Source organism: Periplaneta americana, chromosome 12 (assembly GCF_040183065.1).
Source record: "Periplaneta americana isolate PAMFEO1 chromosome 12, P.americana_PAMFEO1_priV1, whole genome shotgun sequence".
Taxonomy (NCBI): Eukaryota; Metazoa; Arthropoda; class Insecta; order Blattodea; family Blattidae; genus Periplaneta; species Periplaneta americana.
In genome coordinates this window covers 74,334,322-74,355,839 of record NC_091128.1, presented here as the reverse complement: position 1 = coordinate 74,355,839, position 21,518 = coordinate 74,334,322, and the positions used below count along the sequence as shown (strand labels likewise).

Sequence of the window (21,518 nt, the reverse complement as noted above, 5' to 3'; positions counted from 1 at the left end):
AGTTTTTGGCCAAAAGAAATCTTATTACAGAACGTACCAGTACCTCACACCTGGTTGGACTTGCGATTGCAGCACATATTTTGACAGCACGTGGCTCACAGAGGAACAAAGACACGACCTTGACTCTACTGCTACTCGATGCATACTGCTTGAAGGTACACTCCATCGCAAGAGCAGCGCCACTGTCTCTGTTGTTACACACGCTATATGAAAACTGAAGTTACTTTATGAATAGTATGATGAATTAAACTTAATGCATTTTTGTCAACTTTCGCAATATAAATTACTTCCACTACAATTCTTCAAATTTACTTTAATATCCGTTTTCCCATACAAAAATGGTTTTCATATCCGAACATTTTGAGAATTTCATACATATCACACATGCTGTGATTTGGATAAATTCGAAAATGGACATGGAGATTGATATTTTCGTGGAATGACCCATAATAAAATTTTGGATTATATCATGTACACAATTAACAAACTTCAAGCCACGTGTGTAGCTCGGCACTAGCATGCTGGTTCAATCCCCGGCTAAGTCATGATGGAATTTGTTGTGGACAAAACAAACATTTTAGGGGATTTTTCTCAGGGTATTCCCATTTAACTCTTACATTCCACCAACGTACTCCATTTCCCCCTCATTTCTTCTATCATCTACAATAGTTAAAAATAGACTGAGATAAAGTTTTGGATTTAACCACATTAGACTCTGGGGCCTGGCGTTTATCATGCATTCGCCTGGGGATGGAACTTGGCTCTGTCTGAGCTGAGAGGATGACCCACCTGTCAGCATCTGATTTACGATTGTCACCTGGGCCACCTGTCAGACAATAATCGCAAATAGGGCAAATGTAAGCCTAAGTACATAAATTCATGTCGGATCTGTTTCTCAAAAAGCGAGCCAACCAACACAATTCAAGTCTCTCAAAATTTGTATGATGTATTTCTTATCTGACATTACGTAGCAGTCCACACCTGTGGAGTAACGGTTAGCGCGTCTGGCCGCGAAACCAGGTGGCCCTGGTTCGATTCCCTGTCAGGGCAAGTTACCTGGTTGAGGTTTCTTCCGGGGTTTTTCCTCAACCCAGTATGAGCAATGCTGAGTAACTTTCGGTGCTGGACCCCGGACTCATTCCACCGGCATTAACACCTTCATCTCATTCAGACGCTAAATAACCTAAGTTGTTGATAAAGCGTCGTAAAATAACCTACTAAAATAAAAAAAAAATAAATAAATCACGTAGTAAACTGAAATCTGTTAGTGACAGCATCAGTGGCCCTCTTATTCTGTTTGCTTCCAGAAACATGCCTGGCTGGTGTGCTGGTTCAAAATAAGATAATTGCGTGAATGTTAGGGCTAAACCACACTGTATGAAACAAAACAGTGTTAGGCTGATTGAAACTGACTTAGATGGTTTGCTACAAACAACTAGCCCTTGATAAGCAGGTTCGAGCCTCTCACATGAACACACTACGCAGACGAAATGTTTTGTTTGTTCCAAGCAGGAAAAGACAGTTGGGAGTTGTTTCATGTCTACTTGTTTGCAGCTATCATATTCCAGAAACCTCTTTCCAGCTGACTGTGTGATTTGTTTGCTATAATGTATTTTGAAGGCATTTATAATAGTTCCATTGCAAGGAAGTGGAGGAAAGTGGGTTTTCTATATCAATTTATCAACATTATCAGTTCTTTATTTACATTCTTACTACCGGTACCAGTTACGTATAGGCTATTTTACAACTGATTTATTATGTTACGTACAGTATAATTTCGAAACCTGAAATAACAGTTACAAATTTAAAAATATATAGATATTGTTTAATGTACAGGGTGATTCACGAGGAGTTACCACCGCTTACGGAGATTATTTACGAAAACATTCTGAGCAAAAAATGTCATATAAATATGGGTCCTATTCCCAGTATTTCAGAGTTATACTAATTTGAAGTTGTTTGTAATATGGAATGGAATAAGACAGAATGATGTTTATGTTTAACGTGTGTAAACATGAGAACCTCGAGAAAACCCCAACTACGAATTTGTCCACAAAAAGTGTCACTATAGATTTTTCGACAAGAAATCCTAGGCCTACACCACAGACACTCACACTATGCTATCCTACATCTTAATTGCAATATTGTTTCAGATGTATTCGCAAATTTACTGAAGTTCGATTTTTCAGGAAGTCCATGATATACAAGTTTGTGTATCTTCTTCTTCTTCTTCTTCTTCTTCTTCTTCTTCTTCTTCTTCTTCTTCTTCTTCTTCTTTCCCTTTTGCCTCATGGCGTCAGGTCTGTCTCGATCCATCTCCTCCGTCCCTCTCTATTTCTCGCCATTCTTTTCAATAGGTAAGTTTGTGTATAATTTATTTACTTAATCTGACAGGATTAAGGCCATAAAGCCTTCTCTTCCATCATACCAGATAGCACACATAAATACAAAGAAAATACAAACACTGACAAAAATAATACAAATTAAATTAAAGCCCTACAGAGTCAACAGAGTTAAAGAATACTAAGTTAGTTAGTTAGTTGGTTGAGTTTAAAAAGGGCGCGTCAGCTACTCTGGCTATTTGCACCCTAAGAAGAACACTAATATTATGTATAGAAATATTACTTACTTACTTACAAGTGGCTTTTAAGGAACCCGGAGATTCATTGCCGCTCTCACATAAACCAGCCATTGGTCCTTATTCTGAGCAAGATTAATCCAGTCTCTACCATCATATCCCACCTCCCTCAAATCCATTTTAATATTATCTGCCCATCTACGTCTAGGCCTTTCCAAAGGTCTTTTTCCCTCCGGCCTACCAACTAACACTATATGCATTTCTGGATTCGCCCATACATGCTACATGCCCTGCCCATCTCACACGTCTCGATTTAATATTCCTAATTATGTCAGGTGAAGAATACAATGCGTGCAGTTCTACGTTGTGTAACTTTCCCCATTCTTCTGTTACTTCATCCCTCTTAGCCCCAAATATTTTTCTAAGCACCTTATTCTCGAACACCCTTAACCTCTGTTCCTTTCTCAAAGTGAGAACCAAAGTTTCAGAACGATACAGAACAACCGGTAATATAACTGTTTCATAAATTCTAACTTTCAGTTTTCTTGACAAAAACTTCCCAACCGAATAATAACAGGTATTTCCCATATTTATTCTGTGTTTAATTTTCTCCTGAGTGTCATTTATATTTCTTACTGTTACTTCAAGGTATTTCAACTTTTCCACCTTTTGAAAGGACAAAGTTCCAATTTTTATATTTTCATTTCGTACTAATAGAAATATTACTGTTTCTAAAATCAAAACAATATTTGCATTTTTGTTATATTGTACACTTTGAATGGCTTACGTCATTCCTTAAGACCACATCTGATCAGTTCTATTTCCCTAATCCCAGATTCCCCTATGATATTCCCCTCCTGTTAGGACCAGTAAGTTGAGTTCTGTACAGTAAGTACCTGTACTTAGCACAGAGTGAACGTGACTGCTATATGTGTTGGATCGCAGGATGCAGTGGTTATGGAGCAGAGAGAGATCTTTGGCAGTTCTGATCGACACGCAACATTCCATGAACTGCAGCAGATGAAGTACTTGGAGCAGGTCATCAAGGAGTCCCTGAGACTTTACCCTAGTGTGTCCCTGTACGGCCGGAAGCTCACACACGATCTGCATGCAGGTGAGTATGTGCTGATGTAGCAATAATGCACTAAATGCAGACGTAACTGCCTGTCCTATGTCCATTCATCGACTAATGCTAATTGAATGTTAGGAGGAAGCTGTTAATATAATAGACAAAACACCCTCTGACAACAAAGTATACACAAATTGAAGTAATAATACTATCTGAGTGAAAGAGGAAAGGAAATCACTGGCTTTGAGGGCGACAACAATGTCGCATCTTTCATATTTAACACTTACTGCACTGAAGTCTTTGAAATTGTTCTAAGCAGCACGTTTGGCTTGTGTGTTTAAAGTGAACATGGTGATTCCAGATCCCATCAAGTGTGAAATGCATTCTGTTATCGGATTTCTAAACCCAAAAGGAGAGACTTCCTTTAAAATTCATTGGTAGATTGTTAATGTTTAATGTGAAGTGATAAATAGGCGGTATGTGACAAAGGTATGATATCCGTTCACTGCAAGAAAGACAATTAATTATTGTCCATTATGAACAAAGAACTGATTCGAATTTTATACAGAGACAAGTTCCAGAAAAGACTGCTTTGGAATCTGAAGGACATTACCAGCATTAAATTTGCACCCCTTACCTCGTTTTCCTAGTTTTTAAGCTAATTTTTAACTGAAAGAAGAAGAGGATTCAGACGTAAAAATGTGTGCTGTTAAAAAATTTAATCAAACGCGTGTAATATTATACTTAATCCATTATTTCAGCACTATTCGAGAAGTAGGTACATATTAAATTGTAATTATTAATATGGACGTTGTAATACATGACGAAATTTTCAAGACATACGGAAAATAAGATGTGACCAATTTCAACTTTGTAATAAACAGGCAAGTGCTTTTATTACCAGTACCTTAAAAAGTGAGAGATGATTAGTTTGAAAGTATACCGGTAATACATTAATATAATATGTTAAGTATAGCTAATGGTACCGGATTGTTGCTAAACTTCTGAATTAAAAAACTTCCGTAATCTTCAGTGATTGTTAAAGAACTTATAAAATTCTAAAACACATCTCGAAAAAATTTAAAATTCTTTACTGTGTACGAGGATAATTTGAAAAGTTCTCGGAATTAAATAAAAAATAACAACATACCTCATTCTTTTAATTTTTCAATGTAGTGTCCCTGTACACTAATACAATTTGTCCATCGATGTTCCAATGTCTTTATTCCATCTCGGAAATTAGATTCCTCCAGCCCTGCAAAATACTCGTCAACTTTGACTATCATTTCTTCGTTTGAAGGGAATCTCTGTCCACCAAGGAAAATTTTGATCTTAGGGAAGAGATGGAAGTCTGATGGAGCCATATCAGGCGAATAAGGCGGGTATGGCAACAATTTTCGTACCCCAGTTCATGTATTTTTACCATGGCAACGACACCTGTGTGTTGGCGTGCATTGTCTTCATGGAACAGGACTTTCTTCCTTCCTAAACCTGGCCTTTTTTCGCGTATCTTTTGTAGTAGTTAGTCCAGGAGGTTAATGTATTGTCCCATAATTATTTGACTCGTGGGAAGATAATTTATTAACATAATCCCTTTCGCATCCCAGAAAACTGATGCCATGACCTTTCTGGCTGACCGTATTGCCTTTGCTTTCTTTGGTGGTGGAGAATCAACATGTTTCTACTGCTTTGACTGTTGTTTTGTCTCTGGGGTATAGTAGTGAACCCATGTCTCACCTGTGATCACAAACCGGCGCAAGAAATCTTGTTGGTTTTTCTGAAAACGGGCCAAACATTATTCAGACATTTGCACTCCGATGCATTTGTGATCCTGTGTTAACAGTTGCGGCACCCATCTAGCAGATAATTTTTTCATACCCAGTTCCTCAGTTAAAATGTGATATGTCCGTTTAGATGACATCCCACAGCTTCAGCAATTTCTTGCACTTTCAGTCGGCAATCCTCCAAGACCATTTCGTGCACCTTTTGCAATAATTTCTGGGATAACGACACATCTTGGTCGACCTTCTAAGCTCTCCCAACTAAATTTAAACTCGTTGGTCACTTGGCAACAGTTGAATAAGAAGGAGCAGTGTCTCTCAGTGTGTTCTGAAAATCGGCATGAATTTCATTTGCTTTCTTACCTTTTTTTACGAAGTACTTTATCACTGCTCGAATCTCATCTTCATAAATCACTACACGGGAACAACAATAGAGAGGCATCCACACCACAACTCTCTATCCAGAGCACTGATGCTCCACGCGTTTACTCATGAAGAATGACTAATCATTACGTGAGAACCGGGGTGTGCTAGCTGTGACCTCTGTTGATGATTCCGAGAACTTCTCAAACAACCCTCGTATTATGGTTAAAATAAGACTGGTAAACCACTTTAATTGAAATGTAAAGAATTGTTTCAAAATTATAACAATTTAAATTTTAAAAGTACCAATATCCAGTATAAGGTGTACATGTATTCCTGTTTCAGTTGTGCTTAATAAATGACGATTGTTTTCACCATGTCAGTTGTTACAATACTTTGATAATTTTTACGAGTAGCCTATATGATGCATAAGATTTTTATAGAAGTCTATCAATTAACTGAAATAGGCAGTTGTAACTGCCCTAACAAGGAAGATTAATACCCCAGTGGTGAGCCTTACGCAATCAGATATATTCGTGGCAATGGAAATCACTTGCAAAATTTGATATTGTTAATGTGAACTGATCAGATAATGTGAATTTTTTGTGTTTAGTGGACTACTTGTTACCTGCCGGCTGCAATGTGTTCATAATGTCATATTTGCTGCATCGTGATCCAAAGTACTTCCCGGACCCAGAAAAGTTTGATCTGGATCGATTTCTGCCTGAAAACATCTTGAATAGACATCCATACTCATACCTGCCTTTCTCGACTGGACCCAGGAACTGTATAGGTAAGATTGTGCAATGGAGCAACAAGGTGCAAGCTAGCACAGCACTATTCTTAATTTTGAGAAGTGTTTGGGCGTGCAGAATCAAAGCAGTGTTGAAATCCCTTTTTCTTTGTAATCTGTCCATAGAAATTGTTATGGGTGTAAATTATTACTAGTCAAAGCACATGTTCCTAATATAAAATAGTAGTATCACATACAGTGAGTGATTGGCCTAAGCAGCGTATTTGGTATAGCGCTGGCGTTCTATGCTCGAGGTTGCGGGTCAATTCCAGCCAAGGTCAATGGCATTTAAGTGTGTTTAAATGCGACAGGCTCATGTTAGTAGATTTACTGGCATGTAAAAGAACTCCTGCGGGACAAAATTCAGGCACACTGGTGACACTGATAAATTCTCTTCAAAATATGTGACTGGTTCTCAGTCAATAAATTAGTATTCACTTGTAACAAAACTAACATAATTCAATTTAAATCCTGTCCAAATTCAACGTCGCAAATTTCTAGCGCAATAATTAATAATAGATCCCTATTAGAAACAACAATAACCAAATTTCTTGGCTTAAAAATCGATAATGTGTTAAATTGGAGAAATCATATTAAAGAAATTACCCCCAAACTAAATTCAGCTTGTTTTGCTATTAGATCTATACAAACGATAGTAAATATCAATACCTTAAAAACAATATACTTTGCATACTTCCACTCGGTAATGAGTTTTGGAATAATATTCTGGGGAAATTCCACAGATAGTAACAATATATTTCTATTACAAAAAAGAGTAATTAGAATAATAGTAGGTGCCAAATCTAGGGAATCGTGTAGGACTATTTTAAAAAAACTACAAATAATGCCCATGGCTTGTCAGTATACTGTATCTTTTCTTTAATAATCTTCCTCGTATGTAATTGTGAAAACTTTGTAACTAATTCAACAGTTCATAGCAAAAATACACGTCAAAAAAATGATTTTCATACTCCCTCAGCAAGTCTATCGTGCTATCAAAAAGGAGTGCGTTATATGGCAGTAAAAATTTTTAATAGCCTCCCTATCGATATAAAAAATGAAACTCAAAACATAAAATTATTTAAGGCCAAATTAAAGAAGTACTGATACCTAATTTCTCATGCCTTCTATTCTGTAGGTGAATTCATGATATTCAATAACACTTCATGAAATTGATACTAAAACTATGTGTTGTACTAGTAGTCTATATTGTAAATCTCGTCTGTATATGTTTCATCTAGACTGTGACTATAAATTAGGATTTTATAATAGTATTAAGTTTTTTGACTTGTTCCATAATCTAGCTGTAAGCATGTATGAATACCATGGAATGTTAATAAATACAATACAATACAATACAATACAATACAATACAATACAATACAATACAATACAATACAATACCTCTGCAGTTGCGAGCATCGTTAAATAAACCATAATTTAAAAAAAATTATACAGTGAGTGAGTCTTTGAAGTCTCGCAGCAACTAACATGTGACCCTGACCACAACAAAATACGGGAGATTTGGACACGACAAATTTTAGCGCAATTATTTTGAGTGTGAAACTACAATTCATTGACTGAATGGTATAGAGCGTTCGCTTACATAATGTAGGTCACTGCACGACTGGCACAAAGGTCATACAATATACCGTACGGCAAACCATTTCCCGCACGCTCAACAGTCCAGTTAAGTCTCTCTGTAGGAGAGGCTATGTTGACGTTATATTGCGTGTTATTCTTCTGATTGTGTTAGTGAAATGTTTAGATTTAGATTTACGAATGATTTTCTGCTGTTGTTGCTAAGTGGAATGACAACATTGGGAAATTTTCTTGCAAATCCTTAAAGATTCACTGTAGGTATATCCTATGTTCAGTTTATTGAGAGTTTACATATAAATAGAGACAATTAATGACCTGTCCTCTCCTCAGTGGATTTAACTCTGAAAGTATACATTTCATCCTGTGGATGTGCACAAAGGTCCTGTGCTTCCAAAACAACCTCTCATCTTAACATCCCTCTTCTGAAGTCCTCGCTTCCTTCACCTCTGCACCGCATACATCCCGTAGGCTGGAGATAATTAACCTTTTTTATTTGCTTTAGTGAGAGTTGATAGTCATTGTCCTAGAATTTACTGTTTCAGAACATCAAACGTACAAATTGTCATGATGACTATTGTCAGGGTCGACATGCATTGATATATACTTAACCATCTTATCTTTCATCTCTCTTGAGCTCTTGACAGTTATTAAGGATGAAGAAATTCCAATTCTTTCGTGAGCAGCTACGATAATAACTTAATTTTCATAGGCTAGTTAATTCATTTTCCTGATTCAGAAGTTAACAATCAGTTTCATACCTTTTCGAGTAAAGTCAGTAATCGAATTAATGTAATGTACATTTCCTGAAAAAGAAATGGCTTGTCTAAAAAAAAAAAGGCCCGTCTGAATTTTAAGGTCCAGATTCAATGCATTACGCATCCTCAGTGCTCCAAAGCAGTGGTACACATACGATTGCTTTGGCAGTTATTGAAATTCATTTTACTTAGTTTGTTATCGTGATCCAAAATGCATTTGAGAAGATACAATGATAATTGATCTATTCTTAATAGTAGATGAATTCTGTATTTATAAATCTTGCAGTAAAATGGAATGATAAACGAAATTAACCTGCATAATTAATTTAAAAGAAACTCTTTCCTCAACAGTATCCAAACCCTGAACATTGTAGTCTGCAAGCAAGCAAGTTAGCACAGAGGTATTGCAATGCTTGCAATGAATTGTCATAGTCAGGTTTGTCCTGCTGTGTCTAGTTTGTTTAATAATGATCCTTTGGCATTAATTTCATCTTATTTTCAGATCAATTTTGTGCTTTTGCATTAGTTGTGAAATACCTTTCTGTAATACGAGTACTGTACTATTCAAATAATACTGGGTTGAAAACCATTGTTAAATAATTGTGGCGTGAATCGTGTTCTGTAAGGAGCTTCAACAGTCGAGGCATCTTTTTTCTTTTTCTTTTTTTTTTTTTCTGGGACTGTAGGCTACATTGCGATTGTTGCTCATTTTCCTGCCTATGTTCGTTTACTCTGAAACAAAAAGAAGGCTACAGGTGTAGGCCTATCATATAGAAATCGAACTAAGTTACAAAACGATGAAAAACTGTTGAATTTGAACAAAGTGTTCCCTAGACAGTCATACACTGATAAATGTGGCACTACTAAATGTGCAGTTTGTATATTTGAATACATGAAACTAGATTGCTACTTTCAATAGAATTTTATGTATGTAGGCCTACTACAATTTCCTTTACTATTCTGTGCAGTCATAATATTTGTATGAAGAGAAAAACATCAGCTCTTCCACTTTTTACAACCATTTGTTTTCACTTTCAGCTCTGGAACTGACTATAGTTTTGTTGTTCTTCTGCAGAGGGTACAGTAGGTGAATCTAGTATGCATTTTTTACATATATTTTCAGCAAAACAATCATATCCTATTTTATAATTTCGTTGTTGCTGTATTTCCTTCCTTGACTTGTCTACGTTTTCCTTCCATAATTGAATAACTGGTCAGAACAAGGTTGTAATTAGTGGCGGCTCGTGGGTATTGAATTCAGGGGGGCTGCATACAAAAATAAACCATGCAACTTACCTTATTTAAAGATTAGTTCCATGCGCCTTGTCTTTTAGGTTGCAAACTAACTTATTAAAATCCGACATGTCATTTAATATAGACTTTACAATGGAAAACATAGCTAATGCGGTCAGTCTCTCTTCTCTCATCGTATTTCTAAGATAGGATTTTACTCTCTCCAAACACGAAAAGCAATGTTCTGGTTCGCAAGTTGTCATTGGTATGGTGATAGCTATGCGTAGTAGTTTCACAACATCTGAAAATGAGGCCTGCAAGTTCTCAGATAGAAGAAACTGCAAGAGTTGACTGCGTCACTGATATTTCTGATTCTTGTCTCTGATACAACACAGTGAGTTCCGTTTTTAGTTTGTCTTTATCGAACATTAGAAAAAGCTTCACACATACATTTAGGTCATTTTCATTTACATGGTGTGATAATGAGGTCACACACTTCCTTGGCTGCCGCAACTCTTGTCTGAATCCCTTCGACTTTACGACGCTTTTTAAGGTTTTCATTTTCACAGATCTCGCTGCTCAACTTGCACTGTTCGATATTGTCTGTATGGCATTAGCAAAGCTTGATATGCATAGTGGATTGTGGGTTCGATCCCGGCCCAGGTCGATGGCATTTAAGTATGTTTAAATGAGATAGGCTCATGTCAGTAGATTTACTGGCATTTCAAAGAATCCTGCGGGACAAAATTCTGGCACACCGGCAATGCTGATATAACCCCTGCAGTTGCGAGTGTCGTTAAATAAACCATAATTTAATTTTTTTGTATGCAGATTTGAACCTTAGAAATATCTAACTGACGATGTTGTAGTTGATTGTATAATACATATATCTACATGATACATCAATAAATGAAAAAAAAAAAAAAAAAAACAGCCAGAAATTGAATTCAGGATCTTCAAAAGCACGCACCAGAGTGCTTGCCTCATTTATTGTGATGTTGTTAAATGTTTCAGATTCCATTATGGTTTGAAAACATTCTAGCAATGGTTCCTTCTTCTCATGAATAACATTCACTGTTCTTATTTTAAAACTCCAGCTGATGGAATTGTCTTTGAAACACATTAATCTAATACAGACTGTATGGAGATCGAGAGAAGAAAGCAGGGATACTGGATAAATCAGCAAAAAATATGCAAGCCTTTGTATTTTGTTTAGCGGCTCTTTCCATTATGAGATTCAACTGATGGGCACTTAATTTCACATTTCTCCTGAATTGTTAAGGTACTGAACTGAAAAGACTGTAAATATTGTACAGAATTAAACATTGTTGCACTTGTTATACTCACAATATTAAGGAAAATGTATTTAAAACTGCGCGTTACTGACAAGCTGCTGCAAATTTTACAGCTCCTGGAAACTCTGGATTCATGGTCAGGGGCAGCAGGGAGAGGGGTAAAACTAACGCACAAAGCATCCGAGACGAGACTGGCAGCTCCAGGGGAGGAAGTGGCTTCACCCATAGTCTAGTCCTTGTCTCTGGCTTCACTCTGACAGCACCAGAGGAGAAAGTGACTTCACTAACGATTGCGTGCATGTCAATGAGAGCGAAATTAAAAAAAATTCGAGCCGCTAAATAGAGACTGTATAATAAATGTATTTCACAACACAAAACGAGACAAAGGCCACAAATGTCTGGGGGTGCTGCAGCTCCGCAGTCCCCCTTCGAAAGCCGCCCCTGGTTGTAATCATCATTATTTTTGGTATGTTGAATTAAGCATGGGAAAATGTTGTTTACGAAGCTCTGTACATGTTGGTGGGCCTCTTTTATCACCAAGAGATTTGATTACACTTTACTTTATTCTAGTGTATACATTCCAATATAGACCGCCGAATTAGGTCTGTGGTAGCGCGTCTGCCTCCAGACTAGCCGGTCCGGGTTCAATTCCCGACGAGGTCAGAAATTTTCAAGTAAAATTTCTACCTCAGGACTAGGATATGCCTGGGTTAAATCCCAAATCTCTCCGCAGTGCAGGGAAGAGAAGGCATATGTCAGTGTTGATATGGTTTGTCCGTCGGATGGATAGGTTAAGCCTGGCGGCCCCCTTGGTGCTATTCTATAGGAGAAGGCTATGTGCCAGCCCTGGCTTTCCCTTTCTCCCTTCCTCATCATCCTCACCCATTCTCTACACTACATTTACACATACACTCACCATAGTACACGTCATAACTCTCCACAGATATACATCATGTAGTCGAACTGGTTGGCGAGTTGGTATAGCGCTGGCCTCCTATGCCCAAGGTTGCGGGTTCGATCCCTGGCCAGGTCGATGGCATTTAAGTGTACTTAAATGCGACAGGCTCATGTCAGTAGATTTATTGGCATGTAAAAGAACTCCTGCGGGACAAAATTCCGGCACATCCTCTCATCATGTACAGCGTGGCCTGCCAAAGTGGTGTGTAACTAGAAAATTGGTCATAGTCCTGCCATCTATCCGCAATATGCAGAACCCGAATCACTTAAAGTGAAGTAGGTAGGCATTGGATACACACACATTCCAATATGAAATGATAATAAAATAATTATTGTTTAATAAACCATTAATCTTGACTTACAGAAAACAAAATATATTTGCTAGCTATAACTTTGTTCTGGCCAAACATTCAATTCTTGAACAGTAAAATTTCATGAAATTTGTTACATTTTATTTCTCATATTTTTTAATTTTTACTGATTGTAGATAGTATTGTTTTGCTTTTGTTTTATTTTTTTCTGTCTCTCACAAATTGGTCTTGTGTGCAGTGAAGTTCACTAGAATGATATGTTGATGTGCATCTTATTTAGTGCGTTTGTCAAATTTATAATTTATAATACTTTTGTTGTGACGTTTCAGGACAGAAATTCGCTCTCCTCGAGATGAAGGCATTGCTAAGTCGATTGCTGAGGAACTACCAGCTTCTGCCAGGCACCATCCCACTCAGAGTGACCAACGAGATAGTCCTCAAGTCCATGACTGGTATAAACGTCTTGCTTCGTCACAGAGACAATGTAGTGCTTTAACCCTGTAACAATGAAAACTATTGAAAATATCTATACTTCCCCAACCCAGTGTTATAGCATAGAAAACCTTAGTCAGCACTTACGATATGGGCGCGGTAAATTCCTCGACTTTTTAATCCCAACAGGCACATTACGCATCAGATGTTGTCAGGAATTCTCCTGCCACAGGAAAATTCCGCAAATGTCACCTATAATTCAAACATTTTTACTAACACTTCGATTAAAATTATGTAGTATAAATGTGGTCAAGAAAGCCATTCAAAAGTGGCAGTTAGGCAGCAGCATCTTTTAAAAGGCAAGATAAGGTGGAATGTCGAGGATGGTGTTCATAGATTGGCACGTTGATTCAACTTCTAATCAACACCTATATAAAAATAACCAGCACAAAGGAGGTCATGAAACTCTACTCAAAAGTGGCAGTTAGGCGGCAGCATTTTTTAGAAGGCAAGGTAATGTGGTATGTAGAGGATGGTGTTCATAGATTGGCACGTTGATTCAACTTCTAACCAACACCTATATAAAAATAACCAGCACAAAGGAGGTCATGAAACTCTACTCAAAAGTGGCAGTTAGGCAGCAGCATCTTTTAGAAGGCAAGATAAGGTGGTATGTAGAGGACGGTGTTCATAGATTGGCACGTTGATTCGACTTCTAACCAACACCTATATAAAAATAACCAGCACAAAGGAGGTCATGAAACTCTACTCAAAAGTGGCAGTTAGGCGGCAGCATCTTTTAGAAGGCAAGATAAGGTGGTATGTCGAGGATGGTGTTCATAGATTGGCACGTTGATTCAACTTCTAACCAACACCTATATAAAAATAACCAGCACAAAGGAGGTCATGAAACTCTACTCAAAAGTGGCAGTTAGGCAGCAGCATCTTTTAGAAGGAAAGATAAGGTGGTATGTGGAGGACGGTGTTCAAAGATTGGCACGTTGATTCGACTTCTAACCAACACCTATATAAAAATAACCAGCACAAAGGAGGTCATGAAACTCTACTCAAAAGTGGCAGATAGGCGGCAGCATCTTTTAGAAGGCAAGATAAGGTGGTATGTAGAGGATGGTGTTCATAGATTGGCACGTTGATTCAACTTCTAACCAACACCTATATAAAAATAACCAGCACAAAGGAGGTCATGAAACTCTACTCAAAAGTGGCAGTTAGGCGGCAGCATCTTTTAGAAGGCAAGATAAGATGGTATGTAGAGGATGGTGTTCATAGATTGGCACGTTGATTCAACTTCTAACCAACACCTATATAAAAATAACCAGCACAAAGGAGGTCATGAAACTCTACTCAAAAGTGGCAGTTAGGCGGCAGCATCTTTTAGAAGGCAAGATAAGGTGGTATGTCGAGGACGGTGTTCATAGATTGGCACATTGTTCGACTTCTAACCAACACCTATATAAAAATAACCAGCACAAAGGAGGTCATGAAACGCTGCTCAAAAGTGGCAGATAGGCGGCAGCATCTTTTAGAAGGCAAGATAAGGTGGTATGTTGAGGATAGTGTTCACAGAATGGAAGCAGTGAAGTTGGATTCGCCTAAACTTTTTATTTTTTTGTAATTTACTTTACTGGATATGCAGCATAGAAATTATAGCTTTAAATTAAAACTTCAAGCCCATAAATGATAATGGACATTTAACGACATGCATATGTGCTTTTTAATAGTATAATATATTTTTATTGAATTGACTTCCTCAAAAAATCAGAGAAATAATATTTTTGACTACACATAACTTTTACAAAAATTCATAGGAGAAAGGTTCGACAGTATGATATACAGTATATTATGCACTATGATTGTTGTAATACAAAAGGCTGAACTCTGTAGTTATTTTGGTTCACCCTCATGAGTCGTAAATCTGGGCAAAGTGGGAAGGAAAAGTTCCGATCTGAATATTGCATACAAGAACTATGTGCACCATTTAATGGCAAGGGCAAACTAAGAGGTAGGTCAGCTTTATCTTTTCGCGAGCAGTATTAACCGATTTTGATAACTCAAAGCTTCACCCAAACTTAACTTGGTTTTCAGAAGAGCCCTTCAACAGTTACACTTCAGGGATATTCACTGTAACTAAGGAAGGAAATTAACATAACTACGTCATTTTTGCTCAAAAATTATCAGCATAGCCTTCAAAAAAGTTCATGCTGTAATAATGTCAAAGGAAAATGCTCAATTTGTATTAGTTTGGTCCATGACAAAATATTAATATTTCCTCTGTTTTTATTGTATTTTTGGTCTAAGGAGAATAAATATTCATCTTTCAGAAAAATACTCTTCCTTTATTCACTGATTTGTAGACTATAATACCATTTTAATATGTCTGACTATGAAACAAATGGGCCAGGGTTCAAGTCCTGATTGAGACAAGTTACCTGTTTGAGGTGTTCTCCAGGGTTTTCCCTCAACCAATTGTATTGTATTTATTTACATGTCATGGTATTCATACTTCGCTTCACAGCTACAAAATATAACATGTCAAAAAATTTTTTTATAGTACAACAAAGTCTTGATTCACTATAGTCGCAGTCTAGTTGAAATACAGGGAGATTATTGTACTGCAGGACTCCATTCCACGGCTCACATGGCATTCGCCAGTATTACTCGTTGCACGAATGATTGCCAATTTTCAGAGATACTTTGGCACTGTGTCTTGCGATTAGATCCATCTCCTATGCAATGTTGATGCTTTAGTTCCCCTATTGGCCGTCAGCATTCATTCGTGCGATGAGTAATAGTTACCAGTAGACTTCGTGGAATTGCCACGAGAATCGTAAGGTCTACTGCGCACGCGGTATAGACTGTATGAGAAGGAGGCGTGCAATGGATGGAGTATGCCTCTAATGTAAACACTGAGCAGTATACTGCGGTTACAATAAAACATGTATCCTGCAGTCAAAAAATATAATGAATGATCATTGAAGTAGAAAATGTCTAAACATGTAAATACACAATTATTTTATACTAAGATATATTAACTCTTAAATGTAAGATACTCACATCATCCTTGAATATGTGTATTGCAGTGAAGAGTTACGTACATTTTGAGCGACTGCAAAGTGAACCTCCTCCGATGGTCACTTAAACAGTTTTTATATTGGCAAAATGTACGTTCAGCATCACATGATGTAATAGGTGTAATTTGAAGAATGGAAAGTCACTACTTTTTAGTACACCAACTTCAGACGTCTGTCGTGACCTGATAGTATATAATTTACAATACGAAGTTGTGAATAGGCAGAATTTTTAGCAATAGCGTTTCTCAACTTACATTTTACTGTTTCTGAAATTAGTGAATTGTTATTTTGGATAACAGTTTGTGATACTGTACCCACTATATTATGGGCTTCTGAGAATTGTAGTTTTAGATGATTCTAACAGGGTGATGCTTTTGGACACGATTTTAAAATGAGAAACAATGAACAGAATATCTTCCAATAACTGTGCAGAAGGCAATGATTTTACAGCTGCAACAGCTGAACTGTCTGTGCTATTCAGTGCATTAATTGCCTCCATTATTTTGCCGTAATGTTTTGCATAATAATTAACAGCATCCAACTACGTTCCCCAACGGGTCAAGATTGGCTGTGGGGGTAAGGGTATTCCAGGGCCAATTGTTTGGAACAGCAACACTCTGTAAGGGGCTTTTAAAAATATTTTCTTCACATGCGAGATGAAACTGTCAACATTCTTGTAGGATAATCGAAACTCCTCCGTAACTCTGTGTAGACCATGAGCCAGACATGTCAAATGAATCAATTTCGGGTACAGAGTTTGTATCGCCTTCGCTGCTTTCACCATGTATGGAGCGGCATCAGTAACGAAAAGTAGAACATTTTCCCGCTTGATGTCACTGGACCATAAAAGACGCATTGCATTTTCAAACAAACCAGCTATGGTTTCGTTGTTCACTTTTTGTAACTCTTTACATGTCAATAGAAATTTTTTACCAGGTTTATCACATGACATTGTCCCAACCATCACATTTTCCACTTATCTACCCTTAACATCTGTAGATTAATCAACAGAAACCCAAATTTTGTTATGTCCTACATGGTTTCTTATGCATTTAACATCTGGTCATAACAAAGTGGCATATAGTGTTGCCGCATTGTAGATTCACAAGGAAGTTTTCTGTTGATGTATTTTTCAATAAATGTTTTGAAATGATGGTTGTCTACCTTGCTTAAAGGGATATTTGCACTCGCCATCATATTACATAAATCACTTAGATATTCCGAATGGTCGCATAAAGTTGTGTCCGAATACGGAGATACCTCCAATCGTTTCAAACTGTCGTGTTTTCTGCTGTCACAGTGTCTCTTTATATCACGCCGTCTATCCACTCTTAAAGATTGTTTGCATATTTTACAAAAAATGGTTTGTTCTTTAATATTCTTTAATACTCAAATACTTAGTACCAAACTCCTTTATAAACACACGCAATTCTGAAGTATTATATCACGACATGTTTGATTGAATTCTTGTCTGCACTGAACAGATGTTAAGCTTTGACTATTCCAACCACAGCAATGCAAAAACAAGTGCTTACATAGGTACCGGTATACATTAGCTGTAGCTGCTCCATCTATTTGGACTGGTCACAACTCTTAACATGATCTGCTGCTACTATAAGACAGTGAGGTCCCCTACCTCCTCTATACTACCGTACATCTGCAACCCGATTGCATTCTGCGTGTGGCAATTCAACGAAGTCTAGTTATCAGCGTTTGCCTTGCATTTCATATATGCTCCGTTTCACAGCGTAATAACTTCCCGTTATATACAGAAGAATTTTGCAATATACCGGTACTAGTACAATACAAAGAGTTAACATCGATACTTAATAGAAGACAGAAATATTCATGCAGTGTTGTGGAATGTCATAAATTCACCTGCAAAATGGAAGGTGTGAGAAATTAGGTACCGGTACTTCTTGATTTGAGTTTGATTTTTTATATCCATAGGGAGGCTATTAGAAATTTTTACTGCCATATAATGCACTCCTTTTTGATAGCATGATAGATTTGCCGATGGAGTATGAAAGTCATTATTTGACGAGTATTTATGCTATGAACTGTTGAATTAATTAAATTTTTTCACGATTACATACGAGCAAGTTTATTAATGAAAACAATATATTGACAAGCCATGGGCATTATTTGTAGTTTAGGCACTGGACTCATTTTGCTGGCATTATCACCTTCATTTCACTCAGATGCTAGACATTGTTTACAGTTGATAAAGCGTCGTAAAATACATCGGTTAAAAGATTACAGTACCATTTTTGGTCTAGGAAAAAAGCTCGTCTTTAACACAAAAAAGGCCTAAGTATCACCTCGGATTCTACATTTTAACCTATGCTATGTATGGTGAAGATAAATACCTTCTAGGAACTAATATTGTCTTTTTTTCGTATGTTTATGATAGATTCAGGTGGCAATATAATAAATAGAACTAGGTAATACATGGTCTATGCAGACGATGTTGTTAGAATAACAAGATCAGCATCAGCAATAAATGAAGTATATGAGGAAATAAAGGAGATAATAAAAGAGATTAGACTCGAAATTAATATTGATAAAACAGTATTTATGAACACATCAAAAAATAGGATGAGAACGGAAGAAAATAAGATGGTTTCTATTGGCTCAGAGCAGTTTAAGGAATTTAATGAGTTTAAATACTTGGATTCAGTGGTTATATGGGATAATGATTGCAGTAAAGATATAAAAGCTAGAATTTCAGCAGGGAATAGATGTTATTATGCCTTAGGCGAAGTCATGAGAACAAGGTATATTTCTAAGCAGACAAAATTACTAATATACAAAACACTACCCATACCGGTAGTGGTTTATGGGTGTAAATCATGGACCGTTACTGAACAGCTACAACAACAACTTAGAATATGGAAAAGAAAAATTCTGAGAAAGATTTATGGTTCTGTTAAAGAACAAAATAATTGGAGAATCCGTAGTAACTGGGAATTAGAACAAGTGTATAAGGAACCTAACATAGTAACTTCGAGTTAGCTAGTAGATTATTTTACGACGCTTTATCAACATCTTAGGTTATTTAGCATCTGAATGAGATGAAGGTGATAATACCGGTGAAGTGAGTCCGGGGTCCAGCACCGAAAGTTACCCAGCATTTGCTCGTATAGGGTTGAGGGAAAACCCCAGAAAAAACTTCAACCAGGTAACTTACCCCGACTGGGAATCGAACCCGGGTCACCTGGTTTCACGGCCAGACTCACTAACCGTTACTCCACAGGTGTGGACAGTAACTTCGATAAAAATGAGAAGACTTGAATGGGTAGGTCACTTAATTAGAATGGAGGACGAAAGAATGACGAAGATGATCTTCACTGGAACACTGGAGAGAAAGAGAGATAGGGGTCGTCCCAGATTGAGATGGTTAGACATTATTGAGGAAGATTTGAGGAAAGTGAGAATAAGGAGATGGAGGAAGAGGGCAGAGGTCAGAAGTGGTTGGGCTATTGTTTTAAAGGAGCCTTTAGCTAAACTATAAGAGCTGTATGCTAAAAGAAGACGAAGAAGATGGTAGATTAACTCTAGCAGTAACTTCATTTCTGCTGACGTCATGAGCAGAATCTCGCATCATAATTAGACTTTTGGGTATCCCACCCTGTACTGGAACATGACATTTTCAATGATTCGGAACTATATACAGGTTAGTGTAGATAAGACCAGAGGAGAGCTGAGTTGCCTGGAGTAGCCAGATGTAACGAGTCCAAGAGATAGGGCCTCTCTGGTCTTACCTATCTGCCCTGGTGATGGAACCTGTATATAGTTACAAAACGTTGGAAATTTCAAATTCCAGGACAGGGTGGAAATCCAAACAGTCTAATCTTATATACACATAGGAATCTCACATGCTGTGAATCAGGTAGCTTGCATTGATTCATGATTCTTACAGTAATGGGCACGTGTAAACAACTCTTCTATCTGTTTTACTTACCTACAAATGAACGGAGATCCAAACTTCGAAACGTTGTGACTTTTTGTATGTTGGTACTTGACCAAAAATGAAAAGTATCAAGCTACACATCTTCTGATCAGAATTCCATAAAATTGGTTATCTGCTGGAACACAGTCGTGAGACCATTCTGCAGTGAAAGAATTCGGTGTAGTAGTAAATTCACTAAAACTGTCATGTAATCATTCTTTTAAATGCAGTGTTATAGTTACAGGTAATTATTGTAATTTTATTTACTGTACTGATTTACTTACAAATGGCTTTTAAGGAATCCGCAGGTTCATTGCCGCCCTATTCTGTGCAAGATTAATCCAGTCTCTATCATGATATCCCATCTCCCTCAAATCCATTTAAAAATTATCCTTCCATCTGCGTCTCGGCCTCCCCAAAGGTATTTCTCCCTCTAGCCTCCCAACTAACACCCTATATGCATTTCTGGATTCGCCCATATGTGCTACATGCCCTGCCCATCTCAAACCTGTGGATTTAATGTTCCTAATTATGTCAGATGAAGAATACACTACATGCAGATCTGCGTTGTGTAACTTTTTCCATTCTCCTGTAACTTCATCCCTCTTAGCCCCAAATATTTTCTTAAGAACCTCCTCTCAAACACCCTTAATCTCTGTTGCTCTCTCAAAGTGAGAGTCCAAGTTTCACAACCATGCAGAACAACTGGTAATATAACTGTTTTATAAATTCTTTCAGATTTTTTGACAGCAGACTAGATGATAAAAGCATCTCAACCGAATAATAACACGCATTTCCAATATTTATTCTGCGTGTAATTTCCTCCCAAGTGTCATTTATATTTGTTACTGTTGCTCCAAGATATTTTAATTTTTCCATCTCTTTGAAGGATAAAACTCCAATTTTTATATTTTCATTTCTTACAATATTCTGGTCACGAGACATAATCATATACTTTGTCTTTTCGGGATTTACTTCCAAACCTATTGCTTTACTTGCTTCATGTAAAATTTCCGTTTTTTTTTCCCCCCTAATCATTTGTGGATTTTCTCCTAACATATTCACGTCATCCGCATAGACAAGAAGCTAATGTAACCCGTTCAATTCCAAACCCTGATGTTATCCTGAACTTTCCTAATGGCATATTCTAGAGCGAAGTTAAAAAGTAAAGGTGATAGTACATCTCCTTGCTTTAGCCCGCAGTGATTTGGAAAAGCATCGGATAGAAGCTGGCCTATACGGACTCTGCTAGAAATTTCATTGAGATGCATTTTGAAATCTATGAATAACTGATGTACTTTACCC

At 37.2% G+C, this 21,518-nt stretch overlaps 1 protein-coding gene across 7 annotated transcripts in view; it reads left to right on the top strand.

Annotated features, from left to right (window-relative positions):
* The window catches only part of LOC138710559 (cytochrome P450 4C1-like), a 145,572-nt gene that overhangs the window by 76,805 nt on the left and 47,249 nt on the right, over positions 1 to 21,518 (top strand). For 6 of the 7 annotated variants that reach the window (XM_069841538.1, XM_069841536.1, XM_069841540.1 and 3 more), the window contains 3 exons: positions 3,524 to 3,692; positions 6,405 to 6,584; positions 13,067 to 15,516. In XM_069841538.1, the coding sequence (XP_069697639.1) occupies positions 3,524 to 3,692; positions 6,405 to 6,584; positions 13,067 to 13,233 (516 nt within the window). In that variant the 3' untranslated portion in view covers positions 13,234 to 15,516. Of the gene's footprint in view, positions 1 to 3,523; positions 3,693 to 6,404; positions 6,585 to 13,066; positions 15,517 to 21,518 lie in introns of those variants that run through there. The other variant, XM_069841539.1, reaches the window with a different exon arrangement.